This window comes from Monodon monoceros, unplaced genomic scaffold (genome assembly GCF_005190385.1).
Source record: "Monodon monoceros isolate NGI ecotype Baffin Bay Population unplaced genomic scaffold, NGI_Narwhal_1 Super_Scaffold_5, whole genome shotgun sequence".
Classification (NCBI taxonomy): Eukaryota; Metazoa; Chordata; class Mammalia; order Artiodactyla; family Monodontidae; genus Monodon; species Monodon monoceros.
In genome coordinates, this window is record NW_021703782.1 from 93,690,115 (window position 1) to 93,709,405 (window position 19,291).

Here is a 19,291-nt window from a genome sequence, read left to right on the forward strand (position 1 = left end):
TACCTCTGGCATATGGTTATGGGGATACCAGGAATTTGGAAGCAAATAGTGCTGAGGAGGGGCCACCAGATGGGGCCTCCTGGGTGGGCCGTGGGGCAGCGGAGAAGGTTTGGGCGAAATGAATGGGGGTAAATGGAGTTTGGAAGACTAAGAAATGATCTGCTGGAATTCTCTCTTCTATATACAAGGCAACTGGGTTCATGGTGGGGATCCGACGGCCCCAGTTCCCACAGCACGCCTAAGGTGGGGATGGGATGAGGACCCAGGTATTTTGAGGGCTGGGCTCTCTGCCTCTCAAAGAACGCTCAGCAAGTGGGTCACACAGTCCTGCGTCAGGCCAGGTCAAGTGTGACGCGTCCTCCGCGCCCGAGCCAAAGCTATTTATGGCTGCAGTCTCCGCCCGAATCCCTGGAACTGATGGGCGGCTGTTAGGAGACCGACTGGGAGGCGGGGAAGTTCCCCAGGACATCATGATGGTGATGTTGATGACGATGATGGGGTGGGGTAGGGGTGGTGGAAGGCAGCGCCCGAGGAGGCTCCTGTCCTAGGATGCTGGGCCTCCCTCCTTTCCTTTATCCAGCTGTTCCCACAAGCTATGGCCCCAGAGGGGCCTCCTGAGCCCAGGGAGAAGGTCTTCCCAGTTCAGCCCCAGGTCTCTGATCTGCCAGGAGGACAGGAGGAGCGAGACAGGCTAATGACATCTGGGGCTGCTTGCAGTATGCCATGCTGTGGCATCCTGAGGCCACATGTGGGGAGATTGCTGGTCTGGCCCCAGCACACCCGTCTCCAGGGTCACAGGGTCCTGAGCAGCCTGGGTGAGCCGGGGCCACTCAGACTGCCCTCCCAACTCTGCCACCACCGGCCTCATGTTTATGAAGTAGGCAGAGCGCAGACTTGGGGGCAGGGTGACTGCCTTTGAGACCTGCTCTGCCATTAACCCGTCATGGGAGCTTGGGCACATCACTGGACCTCTCCAAGTCTATCACCTGCAAATCTGGGTTATAAACCCTTCTTGGAAGGATCGGTAAATGTCACTTATTAAGATGATGCTGAGAAGGAGGCCCTATGACCTCTTGAACTTCTAGAGAAGGAGAAATGGTTGTGAGCCTGCGATGGTTGCTTGTTTGTGGGAGAGAATGTAGCAAAGTGGTTAGGAGCCGGACTGGGAGTCAGATCACTTGGATTCAAATACCACATTCTGCTACATTCCAGCTGTGTGACCCTGGGCACGTCACTTCACCTCTCTGGGCCTAAATGGTCTCACCTCTACAGGAGGCTGACTAATAATTCCTACCTCCTGGGGGTATGATGAGGGCGCAGTAAATGCACTAATGCTTGCAGAGCACTGAGAAGTGGGCCTGGCACATAGTTTGTGCTCAGTCAATGTTAGCTTTTGTTATAGTTCTGAGTAAGTCATTTCACAAACATCTAGAGAGTACGGTTAGGGATAGGCACCCTGGGCTAGGCCCCTGCTCTTGAGAAGCTCCCAGGCTAATGAGGCCATGAAATGTGGACACCACTAATGAAGATACAGAACAGGAAGTGGTAAATCTGTTAACTGAGGTGCAAATATGGCGCTGGGGTGGAGGGAGGAGGTGACTTCTGGTTTGGGGCGTCAGGGATGCTGGCCAGAGGAGAGAGCCTCAGAGCTGGGCTTGAAAGCGTTTGCTGTGCAGTCGTGGGGGTGAGAAGGGCCTGCCTGGCGGAGGGCACCGCGTGGATAAAGGCTGGAGGCGGAAAGGCTGGACTCCACCCCTCACTAGTTGTGCTGCTTTCTCTCCAGAGCCGTAGTCTCCCTTGCTTGGTGAGGGGAGGGTGGGCAGTCAGCAGGGGCCTCGGGAGGGTTGGACACAGTGGCACACGTGCTTGCGGGATGCCAGCACGCCTGGGTGGTAGCTGCTGTCACCGCCGGACGCACTCGGGCCCAAGGGTGGATTCGAGCCCCACGTCCATGTGGGGCCTTCGAGGCCTAGAAGGAGGCACTGCAGAAGCCGAGAGCGCCCGCCAGCGTCCCTGGGGGTGGGTAGGGCTTGGCGCCACCCTAGCATCTAACCCGGCAGAGAGCTTCCTTCCCGCAGGTCCCAGAGCCCCCGGCGCGGGGCGGGCCTCCCCCTGCGAGCGCCCGCGCCCTTCCCTGGCGTGAGGGTATGTGCCTTTGGACTACATCGTGGAAGCCAGCACCATGCAGTCCATGGGCATATACACTTGCCTCAAGGCCTATGTCATCGAGGAGCTGCCGGAGCCGCCAATGCCTCCAGCGAGGAAGAGGAGCCGGGTGCCGGAGGGCAGCGAGGGGGGCTGGGCCGGGCCAGGCCCGCCATACCCCACCACTCGGCCCCTCTGACCTCCCCTCTGCTCTTTCCTAGGGCTACATTGGACTCCCAGGGCTCTTCGGCCTGCCAGGGTCCGATGGAGAGCGAGTGAGTATGCCTTCTTTGTTTACCTCCCACCCGGCCACCCCGTCTGCCAGGTGCCAGTCTGGAAAAGTCACCGAATGCCTCCTGGAGGAGGTGCCCCGGAGTTGGATAAAGGGACAAGTCAAGGCAAACGCCTTCCTGACACAGGGAACAGCATGTGCAAAGTCCAGGACATACGCTGACGTGGCGAGTTTAACAGCACGGTCAAAGCGCTGAGTGTGAGGCAGGAATGGGGGGAGACAGGCTGCGGGGGGCACCTGGGAGCAGTTATACGGCACTCAGGGGCCAAGGTCAGGAGAGGGACTCTGTTCTGAGACCGTGGGGAGCTTCTGAAGGGCTTTCAGAAAGTGAGAAACGGGCTCATTTCCTATTTCCGATCAAGTGCGTACAAGCTACGGCCCGTGGGCCAGATCCCGCCAGGCACCAGTTTTGTAGAGCTTTCCGGAACACACCACGCTCATCTGTTTATGTGTGTCTGTGGCTGCCTTTGCTCCCACAGGCCTCCGGACCTTCCTCTCTGTTCCCTCCCCGCCTGAGCCCGTATTTGGGAACTCAATAGTAATCTCATCAACAAGCTGGGTAAAGAGGATCTTAGGGAAACAGAAGGAGCATTTATCGAGTGTCTGCTGAATACCAGGGCACTGGGTGCTTTCCTTAGGAATCTCCCCAGCTCACGTCCATGCGGGCCCCGACTCTGTAGCCTCTGAGGACCGCCCATCTGGTGTGCAGATAACTGGAGCCTGCTGTGTTTGTGGACCAGACGCCAGGCCCTCTGTGACGTCCTCTTGTGGGTGAAAGAGGGGCTGGTTTGGGGCAACACTGCTTGTCTCCTGCTGGAATCCTGTCTTGACTTCTTCCCTGTTTCCCCCTACAGGGTCTGCCCGGCGTTCCTGGCAAGAGGGGCAAGATGGGTAGGCCGGTAAAGATTTTCCGTGTCTATTACGCAGATTCTATGGGTGAACCTGACCTCCCACTGGCCACGCGGCCCCGTCCACCCGCGGCCTGGGCATTCTTCGCTTCTCTCTGCTCTGCCCTTGCTCTGCTTTGAGTGTGTGGGTGTGCGTGGGGGGCTGTCTGGGCCTCGTGTCCTGCTGCCAGAACACTGACTGGGGCTGAGGGCTCCCATGGATGCTGGGCCCCTCTGGGATGCAGCCTCTCTGTGCATCCAGCAATTGCCCTGCAATGTAGTTCTGTGTCTGGGGGCGGGGGTTGTCTGGGTCATGAGTGTCCTTGCTGGGGCGCCTGCTCTAGACTGGGTCTAGACTGGGTATCTGCGCTCCTGTGTCAGAGAGCACTCAGGCTCCGTGTTGTCCTGGTGTCACCTGTTTTACTCGTGTACACACAAGGTCAGAGAGCAGTGGGGTGTTGGGTAGACCCACAGGAGGCATGCCCACAAAAGGGGCTGAGCAGGAACCCCGATCCACCAGGTCAGGCTGAAGGAGACCCAGGACTGTAACTGAGGCATCTCTCTTTCTGGCCCGGCCCATGCTGGTGGCTTAAGGCTCTCTGCTGCCGCCCTGCAGGTCAACTCCTAGGCTTGGAACCATCCTCAGCTCCGGGTCTGGGCGTCCCTTTGCCTGTGGTTGATGGAGAAGGGATGGTGGGGGAAGAGGTTAGACGGTGAGAGGCAGCTGGGAGGGAGCCAGGAGCACCCAGGGTGGCCCAGAGGGGGTTGTCTGTGATTCTAGGGTTGGCATGCGTGTTCATGGACACCTTACCTGTTGTAGTCTAGGGATCTGGGTCCTCTGGGGGCCAAGTGGGGGATTCAGAGAAAAGCAAGACCCAGGTCCTGACCTCAAGGAGCTGACGGAGGGGGCACCTAGGACAGTCCGTGGCTGGCAGCCGCCCTGTGCCTGAGGGCCGATATCTGACCCTTAGATGTAGACAAGGAGCAGCAGCGCCTGATGCTTCTGGCCTCAAGGCAAGGACTTGCCCAAGGTCACACAGCCAATTGTGAGGGCTGGCTTGGCCTCTGGATCTCTTCCTCAAGCCAGGAGACCTTTGGCAAGGAAACTCATTCATTCATTCATTGAAGTTGAGTGTGTGCTATGGACCAGGCACTGTGCTTGGTGCTGAGCAGTGAACAAGACGAAATTCCCATTCTCAGGCGCAGACAGACAGACAGACAGTGACTGAATGGGGGAATGGAGGGTGAGTGGTTGAACGTCAGGTGGTGCTGAGTGTTAAGATGGAGTAGGGTAGAGGGACCGTGAGTACTTGGGGTATGGGATGTTGGATAAGTTGGCCCAGGAAGTCCTCCTCTCTTCTTGAGAAACCTGAAAAAGGTGAGAATGGGAGCCATGTGGCTCTCTGGGGAAGAGCATTCCAGGTTGACGGAACAGTGGGTGCAAAGGCCCTGGGGTAGGAGCATTACTGGCTCTGAACTGCAGTTTTCCCATATGAAAAATGAGGATAATAGCTTCTAGCTCGTGGGGTCATTGTGCTTGTCAAATAGTAAGAACTCGATATAACAGTGGCATTCATTGTTTCTATTTGTAGTTGTTTGGGTGGCCGAGGCTCTCTCTGGTCTGTATGACTTTGAGCCAGTGGCTTTACCTCTCTGGATCTGTTTTTCCAAAGTTTAAGTTGCAGAGTGGGAGCAGTTGACTTACTTAGAATATCTCAGTGGGGCCCTGTCCCATCACCCAGGCCTGTCTCCAATGCTACCCATGGGGGATTTGCTCAGACTCCATTCTGGGAGCCCCACAGAGGGCCTGGCATTGCCACTTTACAGATGAGGAGATTGAGGGTCAGAGGATGAATGACTTGGCCAAGGCCTTGTGCTTCTGAGAGTCAGAGCTGGGTTAAAATGTAGCAGCCCGAGCTTTTACCTCTTGTCCCAGGGTGTGGCACTAGGGACAGCACTATAGCCGAAACAGACCAGAAAAAAAAAAAAAAAAAAAAAAGGCAACACTTACTGAGGCCCTTTTACCTGCATGGTATTTGAACCACATGTGGTTCTCCCATTGATTCTTTGAGGTAAGATTGATTATACCTATTTTCCACACGAGGAAACCGAGGCTTCAAAGCCATTTGCCCAGAGACCCTCTGAGAACTTGCCAGACTTAAACCCCCCTAACTTACAGCTCATTTCTGCTTCTTTGCTCCGTGCCTTGTGCCTTTAACTTCCTAAGATTCCACCCTGCCCTCCATGATGGGTGTTCCCTGGCAATGGGGTGTCAGGCGTGAGTGCGAGCAACCGACCCCATTCTGCCAAACAGCCCCATGGCCACGCAATACCCCTGAGGGCTGTGGAAGTCTCCTTGACTCTGGTCCAGCTGACATGGCCAGCAAATGGGCAAGGTCTGCGTCGGATATGATTTAATTTGTATGGAATATACTTCATATCACTGAGTCCCTAGGGCTTTGTCTGTGCCGTTGCCTGGCCGCCTAGTCTGCTGTGCCCTTGGCCCACACGCTGCTTGAGCAGACTTTAGGGTCATCCCCCTGTTATGTGCTCCTGAGCCCTTGATCTGCCTGATGGGGTTGGGGGCTCCTTGTGAATGGGTTTTCCTGTTGTCAAAGCTTTGGGCCAGGCGATTTCTAGGCACTTATTAACAAGAGGAAATGTCAGGAGAATGAGCTGAATTCCCTCATGCCAGATCACAGCTGGCCTCATTTCTGGCAGGGCTGGTGATGATTTTGCTGTAGTCCATTTCTCTCCAGCAAGCAAAACCTTAGGCCCGTGCACACGGCCTGCTCAGTGTCAGGCTGGGAAGGAAGGTGTGTGGGAGTCTTTTGCTGATGGGAGCTGAGAAAGACAGCGGAGGTCAGAGCACATCAGAGCTGCAGGAACATTAGTGATGATGTGGCCCAACTTCCTCATCAGACAGATAAGCAGCCGTATCTTGGAGAGGCCAGTAACTTGCCCAAGGTCACACAGCAAATGGGTGGCAGAATCAGGACTTGAACCGAGGACCCTCGCTTGTTCGTGCAGGGTGCTCTCCACATCACCCGTCTCCTCTCTGTGCTCACACCTTCAGCCTCTGAAGGAAAACTTAGACCGCAGCTCTCATCTCACACCACCCGCTGGAAAGTGAAATGTGTTGTGGCTTCCTGAGGAGGGGACCAGATATAAGATGTTACAAAGTTGGCTGGAGTTGAAGGGGTTTCTCCCAGGCTATCCCGGCTTGTCTGGGGTACAGTGCAGTGACACGCACAGCTGGGGACCGAGCCATGTCTTTCAGCCAAGGGTCTCTCATGGGGCCTAGGAAGACGCCGCAGCAAATCCTCTTGTCCGGCACCCTGTGGCTTCACTATCAAGCCCGCTGGAATGCCTGGCAAGACCAGCCCCTGCTCACAGCTCCTCTCATGGCCTCTAGCCAGGCCTGCCAAGGCTGGTCTTGTGTAGTGATTCAGGCGGGCAGACCCTAAAGCTTAGAGCTGGAAAGGTCCAGCCTTGGCTCCAACTCCCTCGGTGTGTGGCTTCGGGATAATTGGGACTTGTCCAAGGCCACATGCCCATCCGGGTTGGGACAGGGCTTCTCACGTGGTTCAGTATTGACATCAGGCTCTTTCCACTTCTCAGCCTGTGGGGAACAGGGAGCAAAGTGGTTTTCAAATGGGGAAACTGAGGACAAAGCAGATGAAGGTTCTTCTTGGTGGTGATGCTGTGAGCTAGGGCTGTGATCCCCAGGGTCCCAGACTTGAGCCGGAGCTGCCCCAGGTCTGCTGGCAACCCTGGAATCCTGCTCTCCCTGCCTCCGTCCTCCTTGCCCGCCGAGGTGACTATTTGTGGGTGGATTCCCAGGTGAATATCAGAAGGCAGGATGAGAAGATGCTCAGCCTCATGAGAAGAGGGTGTTGGATCTCAAGGGGTCTTTCCCTGTTGGCACACTCAGAGAACACGCATCTTCTAGAAGAGAATACAGGCTGTTGTCAAGTGCAGTAGGAAGGATGCAGGTCCAACCTGTGCAGGAACCTCCTGACTTTGGAGAAGGTAAACCCTGTAAAGAGGACTCCAGGGTCCTTCTGCAGACTCTTCCTAGAGGTTATTACGGATTCCCCCTGTTGGTACCGAGCCAGCGTGTGATGACGCATTAGAGTTTACCAGAGGCTGGATTACAAACACCTCACCTCTTCCTCAGCCCAGGGGGAGCTGGGCAGGTGAGTTGTCAGGTGGGTGGGACAGGGCTGACCATCTTGCAGGCCGGGGGGCTGAGTCTTCAAGATGTAGCAGGACTTCTGATCCTGGAGGCTGCATGCATCCCTGCCCCTACATCCCACCTTCTGGAGCAGACCGTCAGGTAGACATTGGCTGCAGGCAGGGGTTAGATGAGAGGGCTCTCAGAGGCCCACTCAGCCTCCGGCATCCTGCTGCAGATGTGGTTATGAGGACCATTCCTTTTTCCCCGTCTATTCCTCTGAATTGCTGTAGCCAAGAGAGAATGTGGAGTCTCGCCCTGGATCCTGGTTCTGTCTCCTCCTGGGCCTTGTTCTGCTCAACGTACGAGGCATTCAGTTCCCCAGGGGGGCCCGACCTGGCAAAGTGGAGAAACCACGTGGCTGGGGCCCGGCAGGACGCCGAGCCCATTCCTTGGGCCTCGGGCCAGCCTGCTGCAGCCAGGAGCTCAGGCCTGCACAGGAAGGTCCTGCTGCCGGCTGGGCCGGGAGTACACGCCATGCACAGGCGGGCACGGCCAGACAGAGAGAAGCAGGCCGGGTGGAAGTGGTGGTGCATGTTCATCTCGGCGGCTGCCCCTCTGGGATCCAGAGGAGCAAGCGTCAGGGCCGAGGGCAAGTGTCGGAACTGGGATGTGTTGCTCAGGGGTGGAAGGATGCAGCAAGCTAGCAGCTTGATGGGGCCTTGGGCAGGTTCTGCACCTCCAGAAGGAGGTGCTGAATGTAAGGAACACCTAGGGTCTTTCCATCCTAGACCATCTATGATTATTCCAATCATAGATCTGTTCCAGCTCTTTTAAAGCCCTTTTTTCCAACTATTGTGTTCTTAATTACCCTAGAGGCCATCTGCTTGGTTTCTCTGAAGGAAGGGAGACAAGGTGGAGACGGGGATGAGGCCACCGAGCCCGTACAAGCAGAACCAGTCCTGAGCCTCAGTAATGCCGTTCCCTCGAGAGACCACAAGCTTGCTCTAGTCTGTTCTGTGCATTCATGGTCCATTCGTAGCTAAGAGATTGGGCTCTGGAGTCAGACTGCCTGGGTTCAGATCCCAGTTCTGCTATTCCATAGCTGTGTGACTTCAGACAAGTTCCCTAACGTCTCTTGACCTCAGTTTCCTCATCTCTAAGATGGGGCCAATAATAAGCCCTCTCTCATTGGGCTGTTAGAGTTTGCAGTTTCTGTCATTGCTGTCACCCCCCAACCCCACCCCGTCGTCACCCACTGGCTATACTCAGGCTGCATTTTGTCCACATAAGTGCCTCTCTTGGGGGTTTTGACCATTCTGATGGTCTCTCCCTTGCTTATGCCTCAGAGATGTGCCCTCACCTTGCTGCTGCCTCCATGTGCTGCCAGGGACTTGCCCGGCATCCAGCATCTTGGTTCATTGTCTCAGTACCCCAGTTGTACGGCAGAGAAAAACCGAGGCTTGGAGAGGCCTGTGGGTGGTAGAGCCAGGATTGTCACTGGGTTGCACTGGTTCTAAAGCCTCACAGGGGAAGCTGGGCCGGCAACTGAGTCTGAGAGGAGTCCTTGAGCCAACCTGGAGTGGCCCTGACTGCAGACCTGTGGGTTTGAACCTGCCTGGTGGCTGCTAGGTATGATTATATTGGGCATCGCAGCCAGGATTGGTGCCTGGGGAATGCTGTCAGGATCTCTCTCTTCCTGGTGGCAGTGGGGCCGGGGGGCGGGCATTCCTGCACCTCAGGGAGCAGGCTCCTTCCTCCCAGGCCTTGTCCAGGGATTGGGCCAAGCTGAAGGATTCTTAGAGATCACACTCCCCCAGCCTGAGCAGGACAGAGGCTCAAGTGAGGGTCTGCCCGCAGTCACACAGTCAACCTGGAGGCGAGCCCGGGCGAGTCTCCAGACATTAAACTTAGAGAGCAGAGCATGGACTCCCCAAATTCTGCTCCTTGTAGGCCACGTGGAGTCAGCCAGGTGCCCGGCTAGACAGCATCCCCCTTGTCACCTGAGGGATTGTCCTCTCTTACCAAGCCCCCAAAGGCAGAGGCAGTAGCTCAATGCCTTCAGAAGCCTTCCCTGCCCACTGCTCACCCAGCTGATGTCTCCTGCCACAGGAGGTGAGAGGGCTCTCTACCTTACAGTATGCCTGAGAGGGGCTGGATTGGAATTTGCCAGGGGGACTCCAAGGATGTGGGAAGAGGCATCTTAGATACGGTCAGATGTAGCCCCACAAAAACTTGATCTGAAGGTGCACGCAATTGCACACGCACGCGCGCACACACACACACACACCCCTACCTCTGCCACTCTCTAAAACCAGTCAGGCACACACTGGAGCAGCTTCTGCATGCCAGGATTTGCCCATGCTCAGCTCTGCCACAGACTTGCTTTTTGTCCTTGGTCAAGTGACATTTCTCTCTGTGAGCCTCAATTTCCCCATCTGTTAAATGGGACCAATAAATAACCTTTCCCTCAAGGGTGAATGTCAAAGGCAAGTAAAGTTTTGCATACAAAGTCACTGGCTTGGCCCAAATCTCTTTAATATGTCCTCGTTTCCTCCTTTGGGTGTCTGAATGAAGCCACGCCTCCTATACGGTCCATATCAATGCCTGCCCTTCCGGTCCATGAGGGCTTCCTGGCAGTGGTGGGATTTGAGGGGAATAGTATTCTGGCCAGGGCAAGACAAAGGCCTAGATGCACACACAGTTCAAGGTCTCTTTGCTCAGCCAATGTAGACTTTGTAATTGGTTTGGGTTTTGTTTTTAGCTTTGGTCTTTTTAGTTTAATCTACTTACTGGATTCCCCCAGTAGCGGTAGCGTTAGAAACCAGAAACAAATTATGCTCCATGAAGAATCTTTACTGTTTGAACAGCTCAGGCATCCACTTGGTCAGAAAAACATGTGCTTTGTTTTTCATTAAATTTCCCTGGAAAAACAGTGATTTGAATTCAAGGAGGGGAGAACAGATTTCCCTGAATTCCAAGCTTGAGGACTTGCTTTTCCTTTTGAAGTCGAATGGAGTTGTTCCCCCTCCTCGGGCACCAAAAGCTTCCCTACAGCTGATGTTTTTCCAGCTGCCTGTGTCCCCAGAGAGCGTGGAGTGGGGTCACGGAGGGGGCGAGAGGGCCAGATCTGCCCAGGCCAGGCCTCCGGGCTTCTCTCAGCTGCCAAACCTCACCTGTGGCCGTGGTGCTGATGTCCCCTATCTGTGTGACTCTGTATGACCTTGACACGTACCCTTTCAGAGCCTCATCTTCTTTATCTGTAAAATGAGGATTGTGGGTCCACAGGGTAGCTTTTGAAGAGCACGTCACAAAAATGGCAGAAGGTCTGAGCTGGGAAATGCTGCAGAGGGCTTTCCTGCTTTGACCAATGGGGAAACTGAGGCCCACAGGGGAAGGAGTGACTCTTAAAACTCTCAGCAAGTCAGTGACTGGTCCAGGCCTAGACCCAGCTTCCTGACCCCAGACTCCATCAGGACGGGGTCTCAGCATGGGCGCTGGCATTTCCATGCCGGAGAGCTGGGTACTATTTTCTTTTCTGAGACTCTGAGGCCATGAGAAGAGGGCTCCCTGGCCATGGGCTCCTCCACAGTAGCTGGTCCTTGGGATGTTCTTTACGGGGAAAGTTTGTTGAGGGCCTGAGGTGACTTGGGACTCCACAGCCTGCCCAGATCCTGGAACCAGGGAGTGAGGTGAGACTGCATGGACGTGTCCTGTGTCCCCTGGGGGTCTGGGTCAAAGCCGCCAGCTGGCATAAGCGCTAATCTGCAGTTGTTTGCCCTCTCTCATGCCCTCAGGGCTTTCCTGGAGACTTTGGGGAAAGAGGCCCTCCGGGACTGGATGGAAACCCCGTAAGTATTTCATGTCTTTGGGTACAGGAGAGAGATTTGGAGCAAGCACATAGCAGGTTTTAGGAACCTAAGCTTTTAGGTCAGCCAGCCGGGCCACCCATGAGCTGGGTGCTCCTGGACAAACTGCATGATTTCTCTGAACCCCAGGGTCCTTTCTGCTATGGATACCCTGTGTACCCCCTGCCACCAGGAGAGCCTTCCAGCCCACTGAGCCCCAGGTCCCAAAGTCCTGGGCTATGTCCCATCCTCAAGGACTCAGGAAGGTTCATGGGTCACTCTCCACTGGGGAAGCCAGAGCTGCTGTCATCTTACAAAGCACCAGAAATGTTTATGGGATGGGGCCTGGGGAAGCAGATGGTTTGCAGGCCCTGTATGGAGGGAAGAACCTAGTTCTAAAGAAATCTCCAGCATAGGCATGTTTATAGCGTTTGTAAATAATCGAGGCCCATGAAGGAACCAGGTCAGCCTGCCCTGGGGAGCTGAGCCCGCCTCTCCCTTCCCGTCCCAGGCTCCAGCTCCTGCAGGGGGAAGATTGTTCTCTGCCTGGGGGTGCAGAACATGTCCAGAGCTCTTTGGAACACCTGCCATGCCCCCCCAGTTCTCCTGGGGTTTCCCGCCTGCACAGCTGTGCCCAGCTGTGCCAGTGGCAGAGATGGCTGCTAGATCCATACGTAGCACTTGATTATGTGCTCGTGTCAATTCCACAAATGCTCCCTGAGCCTCACCCGGCTGGGGCTGACATCTGGGCTCCCTGCGGGGCTGAAGCCCTGGCCTCGGAGCCAGATGGACCTGGGTTTGAGTCCTGCTGCACTGCTTGCCAGGCGTGGAAGCTTGGACAAATCAGTTCACCCATCTGCATCTCGGTTTCCTTATCTGTAAATCATGGGGATCCGATGCCAGCCTCAGAGGACTGTTGCGAGAATGAAATGAGAGAGGGCAGGGAGGTGTTGGGCCTATGAAAAGCGTTCACTGGATGGAGGGGTTGTAAATATTAGGTAATAATGGGGCACGTCTCCTGCCCTGGAGGAGCTCATGGCCATCTCCCTAGTCCATTGCACGAGGTGAAGTTGAGATGGGTGGGATCAAAGAGGTCGTCCCAGGTGCTAAGGAGGAGGGAGAGAGAAGCAGGGAAGACTCCTGGAGAAGATGGCGTTGGAATTGGGATGAGGAAAGAGGTGGGAGGACACTCCAGGCGGAGGAAAGAGCACTGGCAATGGTACCGAGGTGAGAAACCAGAGTCTCTCCCTCAGTGTATCAGTTACTGGATTAACCACTATAACATGTGATGTCATCCTGGAAGTGCCCTTGGGGAGGGGCAGGGATGTCTTTGTTCTCATGGCCCAGAGGAGCAGAAAGAGGACCTGATGAGTGACCTTGAACAGGTCCCTTCCCTTTCCTGAGCCTCGGGTCCTTCATTTTAATGCCAAGGCTGCTTCCCCTCCTCCTCTTCTCCGTGGCTGTAGTAATGACCTCCCGTCTGGGATTGCACAGATGAAGGAAGACAAACGCCCTGGAGGATGTTGGTTATTACTAATCACCATTTCTAGAGACATCTTTGCATTTTGAGCTTGCTCCAGACCCCTCTACCTGTCTTTACTGGTGCAAGCAATTGAAGGTCCACTTTTTCTTTTTTTTTTTTGCGGTACGCGGGCCTCTCACTGTTGTGGCCTCTCCCGTTGCGGAGCACAGGCTCCGGACGCGCAGGCTCAGCGGCCATGGCTCACGGGCCCAGCCGCTCCGCGGCATGTGGGATCTTCCTGGACCGGGGCACGAACCCGTGTCCCCTGCATCGGCAGGCAGACTCTCAACCACTGCGCCACCAGGGAAGCCCTGAATGTCCATTTTTAGAGATTTGAGAAACAGAAATTTGCACACTGCCACACACGGCCACATCTCCTGACTCCCAGGCAAGAGCTGTGCAGCCTCTCAGAGGCCCTGGGAGGTGGGAACCGGAGAGCCTCCTTCTGGTGGGAGGTTGGGGTGGGGGGGGTTCTCTGAGGGCCCCCAGCACCTCCTGGCTGAGAGAGAGGGAGGCCAGCCTGGTGGCTCTTGGCTTGGTGCCCTCACCACTGTGTTATTTCCTTGAACTTGACCTTGGGAAATTGCTTAACCTTTGGAGCCTCAGTTTTGCCGTCTGTAAAGTGAGAGCGAAATGAGATCTGGGTCAGGCAGCCTGCGCATCTTTATCGCCACGATCAGGATTCTGCCCGTTCTCACACCTACGGTTGGAAGGTACTGGATTTGGAAATCCAACCTCCCCATTTTACAGATGTGGAAAGCTGATGGCAGAGGGGGGCAGGGTCTTGTTCAAACTCCAGGCCAGGCTCAGGAGAGTCAGGAAAAAGGAGTGGTCGGCTCCAAAGGATTCCACCAGGTGCCCACGTGGAGGATGGTGTGGAGGGCGTGGCCTGGAGAGAGACAGGGCAAGTAACCACCTTCGTCTCTCTTTCTTTGCAGGGAGAACTGGGCTTACCAGGGCCCCTAGGAGTCCCTGGCCTTATTGTAAGTACACAGATGCCTGGGGACGGGGAGGGCCAGGATGCCGGGTGTGGGGAACAAGGCACAAGTCCCCTCAGAGGAGCTGGGACAGACAAGTCTAGGAAGGGGGCTCAGGGAAAAAAGGCCTGCTGTGTGGCTTCAGATGGATCACCTACCTTCTCCCAGCCCCTTTCTTCATTAGTTAAATGAGTATGGGTGCTTGGAGCATGGGACTGCCATGTACTTTCACACCTGCTGCCTGTCCATCGCTCTGCAGCAAGGTCTAAGCAGGTGGTAGTGTGCCCATTTGACAGGTGAGGTGCTTCAGGTCCAGACAAAGGAAGTGACTGGCAGAGGAGCTGAGGCTCTGGGCCATGCTGGACAGTCTTCTCCATCCTTTTCAGAACACTGACTTTGGAGCCAGACCACCTGAGTTCAAGTCACAGTTCTGCCACATCCTGGCTGTGTGACCTGGACCAATTCACTTACCCTCTCTGAGCCTTAGTTCCTCATCTGTAAAATGGGTATGGTGGTAGAATCCTCTTGGGGTGCCTGTGAGGATTAAATGAGGCATTGCTTGTACTGTCTTTGGCACAAGGTCTAGCACTCAGTAAATATTCATTTATTATAATATTGTTAAATATTCTTTATTGTTACTGTCTCCTGGTGTGCCCGGGACCTAGAGAGGCCTGTACTCGGGGAGGTCAGAGGCAATCGGACCTCTGACTCCATCCAGGTTGGGGTAGCCTTGTGGAGTGGTGCTATTAGCCAAAACCATGGCTCCCCGCTGGGCCTTCAGAGGCTTAGTCTTGACCTTGGGCCTGGCCTCAAGAGCCAGTGACAGGCCCAAGCCTGGGAAATGAGTCTAGGAGCTTCCCTGAGGGTCTGATGCCCCCTCTCCTCTGTCCTTGGGGTCATACCTCATGGGGTGTGAGTCTGAGGGGCTTACACAAGTAGACCATTCCCTAGTTTCACAAATGGGCTGCCAGCTTTGGCTACTCCAGCAACTGTGCCAAGAGATTCTATTGAGAAGGAGGCTGGAGAAGGCCCTGGAGAGTTGGGGGGCCCCATTGTTCAGGGGAGACCAGTCCTGGGAAGAGGGCCCAGAGGTTCCCATGGGCAATGTGCTTCTGCTCAGGTGGGTGGGAGCAGAACCAGGGCAGGGTCGGGGTGGAGGTCAGATCAATCCTGGCCTCGCCTCCTCTGGGCTCTGTGGTCTTCAGTTACGGCCTCACTTCCCTGAGCCTCAGGGATCCACTCTGTAAGATGGGATCTTCGCTCCTGCTCTTGTTAGGACCACAGACACACCCGGTCCAGTCCAGTCAAGTGGTTAAGAAGGTAGACCCAGATCACCTGGGTTCAAATCCTAGCTCTATCACTCATTTAATTGCAATTCTGAACACATATTTTACCCCTCCCCCCCCGCCCCTGTGCCTCAATTTCTTCATCTTTAAAATGGGAATAATATTAGTACCTAACTTGGGAGAATGTTGTGAGGATTTAAGGAAACTAGTACATATATAGTGCCTAGTACATAGTAAGCACTCAAGAAGCACTAGTTATAATAATAATAATAAATTTAATAATAATCATAATATGAATGATTTTACTATTACTTGTTAATAATAAAGGACTGTTAATATGTAGTGATTCAGTAGTAGTAGTAGTAGTAGTGTTTTACACACACACATAAGATATTTTATGCCTGGTAGCAGCCATCTGGAGTGCTGCATTGAGAAAGATTTCAAAGTCACACTGGAAATTAGTGGGAGAGGGTGCTGCAAATTGGTGATGTCTGCCTTGGCTTGGGGTGAGGAAGTGTCAACACACGAGTCATACATTTGTCATCCCTGATGTCCTTTGCTGAGCACCTGCTTTGGCACAAGGCACTGACCTGAATGCTTTGGAAAAAGAAATATCTGTGATGAGTGTTAGAGAACCCGACGTTAATGAGGATCTCAGAAGTCTACTGGTCCTACCTTCTCTGAGCTCAGCAGGACTCCCTTCTGGAGCATTTTGGTCATACGGTCATTAAACTCCAACTTGAACACCCTGGTGTTGGAAGCTCCCTCCTGTGAAAGCCCGTCCGCGTTCACAGAGCTCTCATGGTGCAGGGTTTTCCTGTGTTTTGAGCCCAGCTCATCTCCCTGCCCCTGGGAGAGGCTGTTCAAGACGTAAAGATGGTTGTCGTCTGTTCTTCCCAAGGCTCCTTCTTCAGGCTATATGATCCCCATCCCCAAAGCGTTTCTGAAGGGATGTTTACGTATCTTGGCTGTAATCCTTGGCACGTGTGCCTATTTGTCATTGTTGGCGCCCACTAGGTTGGATCCTGAGAGGGGCAAGAATATTGCTTGGCCAAATGCGCGCAGATTCTGGAGACTATGCCATCATAGCCCTTGGCCTTCCTGACTCTTTACAAAGCTCTTTCCCACCGATGCTCCCCTTTGCTCTCCACAGTTAGGGCTGCCAGATAAAATATAAGACGCCCAGTGAAATTTGAATTTCAGATACAATATTTAGAACACATTTATACTAAGATATCATTCATTTGTTTGATTGTTTATCTGACACTCAGATTTTAACTGGGCATCCTGTATTTTTATTCACTCAATCTGGCAACCCTGTGCTCAGTATCTCTTAGGAGAGTCCCATTGGGCAGATGGGCAGACTGAGGCCCTAGGTCAAGGTCACACACAGGGCAGGAGAAGATGGAGGCATGATCAGAGGCCATGTCCCCCAACTCCTAGTTCAGGGCACTTCTCTTCCTGCCCCCCTTCTGAGGGGCCTGAGCTAGGGGTGAGCCCTGGGTGTCCCTGCATTTCTCAGGCCCTGCACCCCCTCATGATCCCTTTTCCAAAGAGCTGCTGTCCACCCCCACACCTCCAGCCCGCCTTTGCCTTATGTCTTTCTCTGGCCACTTTCAGTCTCGCTTCCTGTTTTTAAATCCCCTTTGTTGCCAAGGTAACATTCCTTTTTCCTTGTGCCTGGGGGTGCCACAGGGCTAGACCTGCACCCACCAAATCAACACCAATCTCCTCCAAGCCAGTGCCCTCTCCCACCCAAGGCACCCACTCCTGACCTGGATTTTTGGGGACAGCAGCTTCTGTGCTTGGGGGAAAAATTGCTTCCCCAAAGAGTTGGAGAGGAAAGGAATTTTCTAACCAGGAGCTAAAGGGAAGAGGGATCGTGAGTCACATACGGTTTTCCAGAGGATGTGGGTTTTTAGCTGAGCAAATGGGAATTCCACATAGTGATAATCATTTTAGTGGGGATTCAGACTTATACAATGCCTTCTGTCTAGTCAGCTGAAGCGATTTGCATGCAGACTGAAGTCGAAACTTCCACTGTCCCCTGGGTCCTTGCAGGCGGGAGGAAGGGTGAGGGAGGACAGATTAACATGTATGGAGCTTCTGTCTGCTCTGTGTGTGCTTGACACGCATTAGGCTGGGAGCCTCGAGATACTTGAGGCGGGCGGCAGCAGCCTGGTCACCCTCATGAGGAGGCTGAGTGGAGCCTGAGGTCGCCAGCTAGGGACTGTGTGACCCCAATCTCATAAGCCGCTGGTGGCCCTCTGCAGAGACAGCCTTGAAACAGCCCCCTTTGAGTAATTGAAACCCTTTGGCTGGGCTTCAAGCAAAGTGTGCCTTGTTTCCAGAATCTGCTCAACAAAGAAAATTTCTGTCTTTTTTTATTCCGAGTGACACAAAGGGAATTTTGGCTTCTCCATTTAATGAGACCTAAAGAATATGTGATCTGGCCAAATGCCAGCATGTGGGATATAGTGGACAAGTCTACCATACTCTGTTACTAAATGATCATCTGGCTTTATTTCTTTGTCTGGAAATCAAGGTCAGGAACCCCACTAGCTGGCATTTACCAAACCCTCGTGTGCTGGGTCCTGTGCTAGGTATTTAATTATCATAGCAGGCCTCTGAGTGGGAAGTGGGATTACAATTGTACAGTCAAGGAAACCGAGGCTCAGAGAGGCTGAAGCGCCTGCCCGAGGTCACCCAGCTGTTAAGCTGGAGCTCGGTCTGTGTTTGCAGCTCGTGAACTTCACCGCTGCGTCTAGTTCCACACAACTTCTGTGCTGAATGGAGAGAGTATGTTAGAGTGTTGACTGAGCAGTGCCAGCGGCTGTTGTGTGTGAGAGATGGTGCTTATTAAGACCACACAGGAGCCGGGACTGGCCACAGCTCCCAGGTCCTGTCCCCAGGCTGCTGATCCCCTATCAGAGTTTCTGGAAATAGGCCTCGCTGCCTTAAAAGGCAGCTCCAGGCAACACCGTGGCCAGATTTTAACCTGGAGGGTTTGTAAGTGAGAGTACTGTGCAGGTTTCTTTTTCACCCACTGGTTTAGCCACTTTTAGTGAGGGCTTCCTCTGGGGCATGGGACAGGCAGTGGCCACATAGGCACCCGCGTCAGTGGTCATGGGTATGGAACAGGCCATGAGCGAAAGCCAGGTCAGGCTCAGACATGATGGCAGGGGCCTGACCTGGCCTGTGGGCTCAGGGAAGTGATGCTGGGGGTGAGGGCAGAGGACAATGTGAGCTCAGGGCGGAGCGCTCAGTATAGGAAGCAGTGGCCAAGGATGGCCCGGCTGCAGAGGGACAGCAGGGCAGGAAGGTAAGGCATGTGCGAGGGAGGGAGGGAGGGAGCTCTTCCAGCACCCGTGAGGGTGGGTGATGGCAGCCCCCTAGGTTTTCTTTCAGGGGTCCTGGGCAAACGCCAGCCTGGATGCCTGCCGGCACATGGGACGCCAGAGTGGGACTCTTGCCTGTTTTTGAATCTCAAGCCTGTCCTCACACCCTGTCACTTATGAGTGAGCGCCATGAGGAAAGGCATCCTTGGGTCCTTTATTGGAGTAAACAGAGTCAATCCCAGGCTTGTGAGCATGGTCTGTGGGCCAAGACGGACAGACAGACCTGTTCTGGCCCTGCCTGTGTCCCCTGCTTGTTGCATAGTCTTGGGTTAGTTGCTTCACCTCACTCTGAGCCTCGGTTTTCTCATCTGTGAAATGGAATGGCACTAATGATGGTGCTGACCTCGTGGGGTTACTGTGAGCAGTTGGTGAGCGTCTGAACAGAGCTGATGAGACTGGGAAGTGTCTGGCATGGTGCCTGGCACACAGTAGGAGCTCCTTCGGTGGTCACAGATGTGGTTGGTTGGTTGTGTTCTTGGTGGGAGTCAACGAGCTGAAGGGCAAAGTGTGTGCAGCAAGGTCTGGGAGTTTAGGCAAACGTGGGAACACGTTCCAGATTACAGGCATTACTCACTGTTCTTTCTCGTGGGACGTGATGTGTGTCACTTGGCCAAGCTGCCCACGACAGTATCAAGCGCGGAGCAGACTGGTATCTGCAGGCTGAACTGGGGGGAATGTGGCCTGAGGTTTTCTCTGTTCTCCCCCACATGCTTTTACAGTCCAACGTGGGGATCCTGCCCACATGAAGAAGACCTGCCC

The 19,291-nt window shown here is 54.3% G+C and overlaps 1 protein-coding gene across 5 annotated transcripts in view; it reads left to right on the plus strand.

The window, feature by feature from the left end:
- COL27A1 (collagen type XXVII alpha 1 chain) overlaps nt 1–19,291 on the plus strand; it is a 185,918-nt gene that overhangs the window by 91,310 nt on the left and 75,317 nt on the right. For all 5 annotated transcript variants that reach the window (XM_029203587.1, XM_029203588.1, XM_029203589.1 and 2 more), the window contains 4 exons: nt 2,367–2,420; nt 3,292–3,336; nt 11,299–11,352; nt 13,810–13,854. In XM_029203587.1, the coding sequence (XP_029059420.1) occupies nt 2,367–2,420; nt 3,292–3,336; nt 11,299–11,352; nt 13,810–13,854 (198 nt within the window). The remainder of the gene's footprint in view (nt 1–2,366; nt 2,421–3,291; nt 3,337–11,298; nt 11,353–13,809; nt 13,855–19,291) is intronic.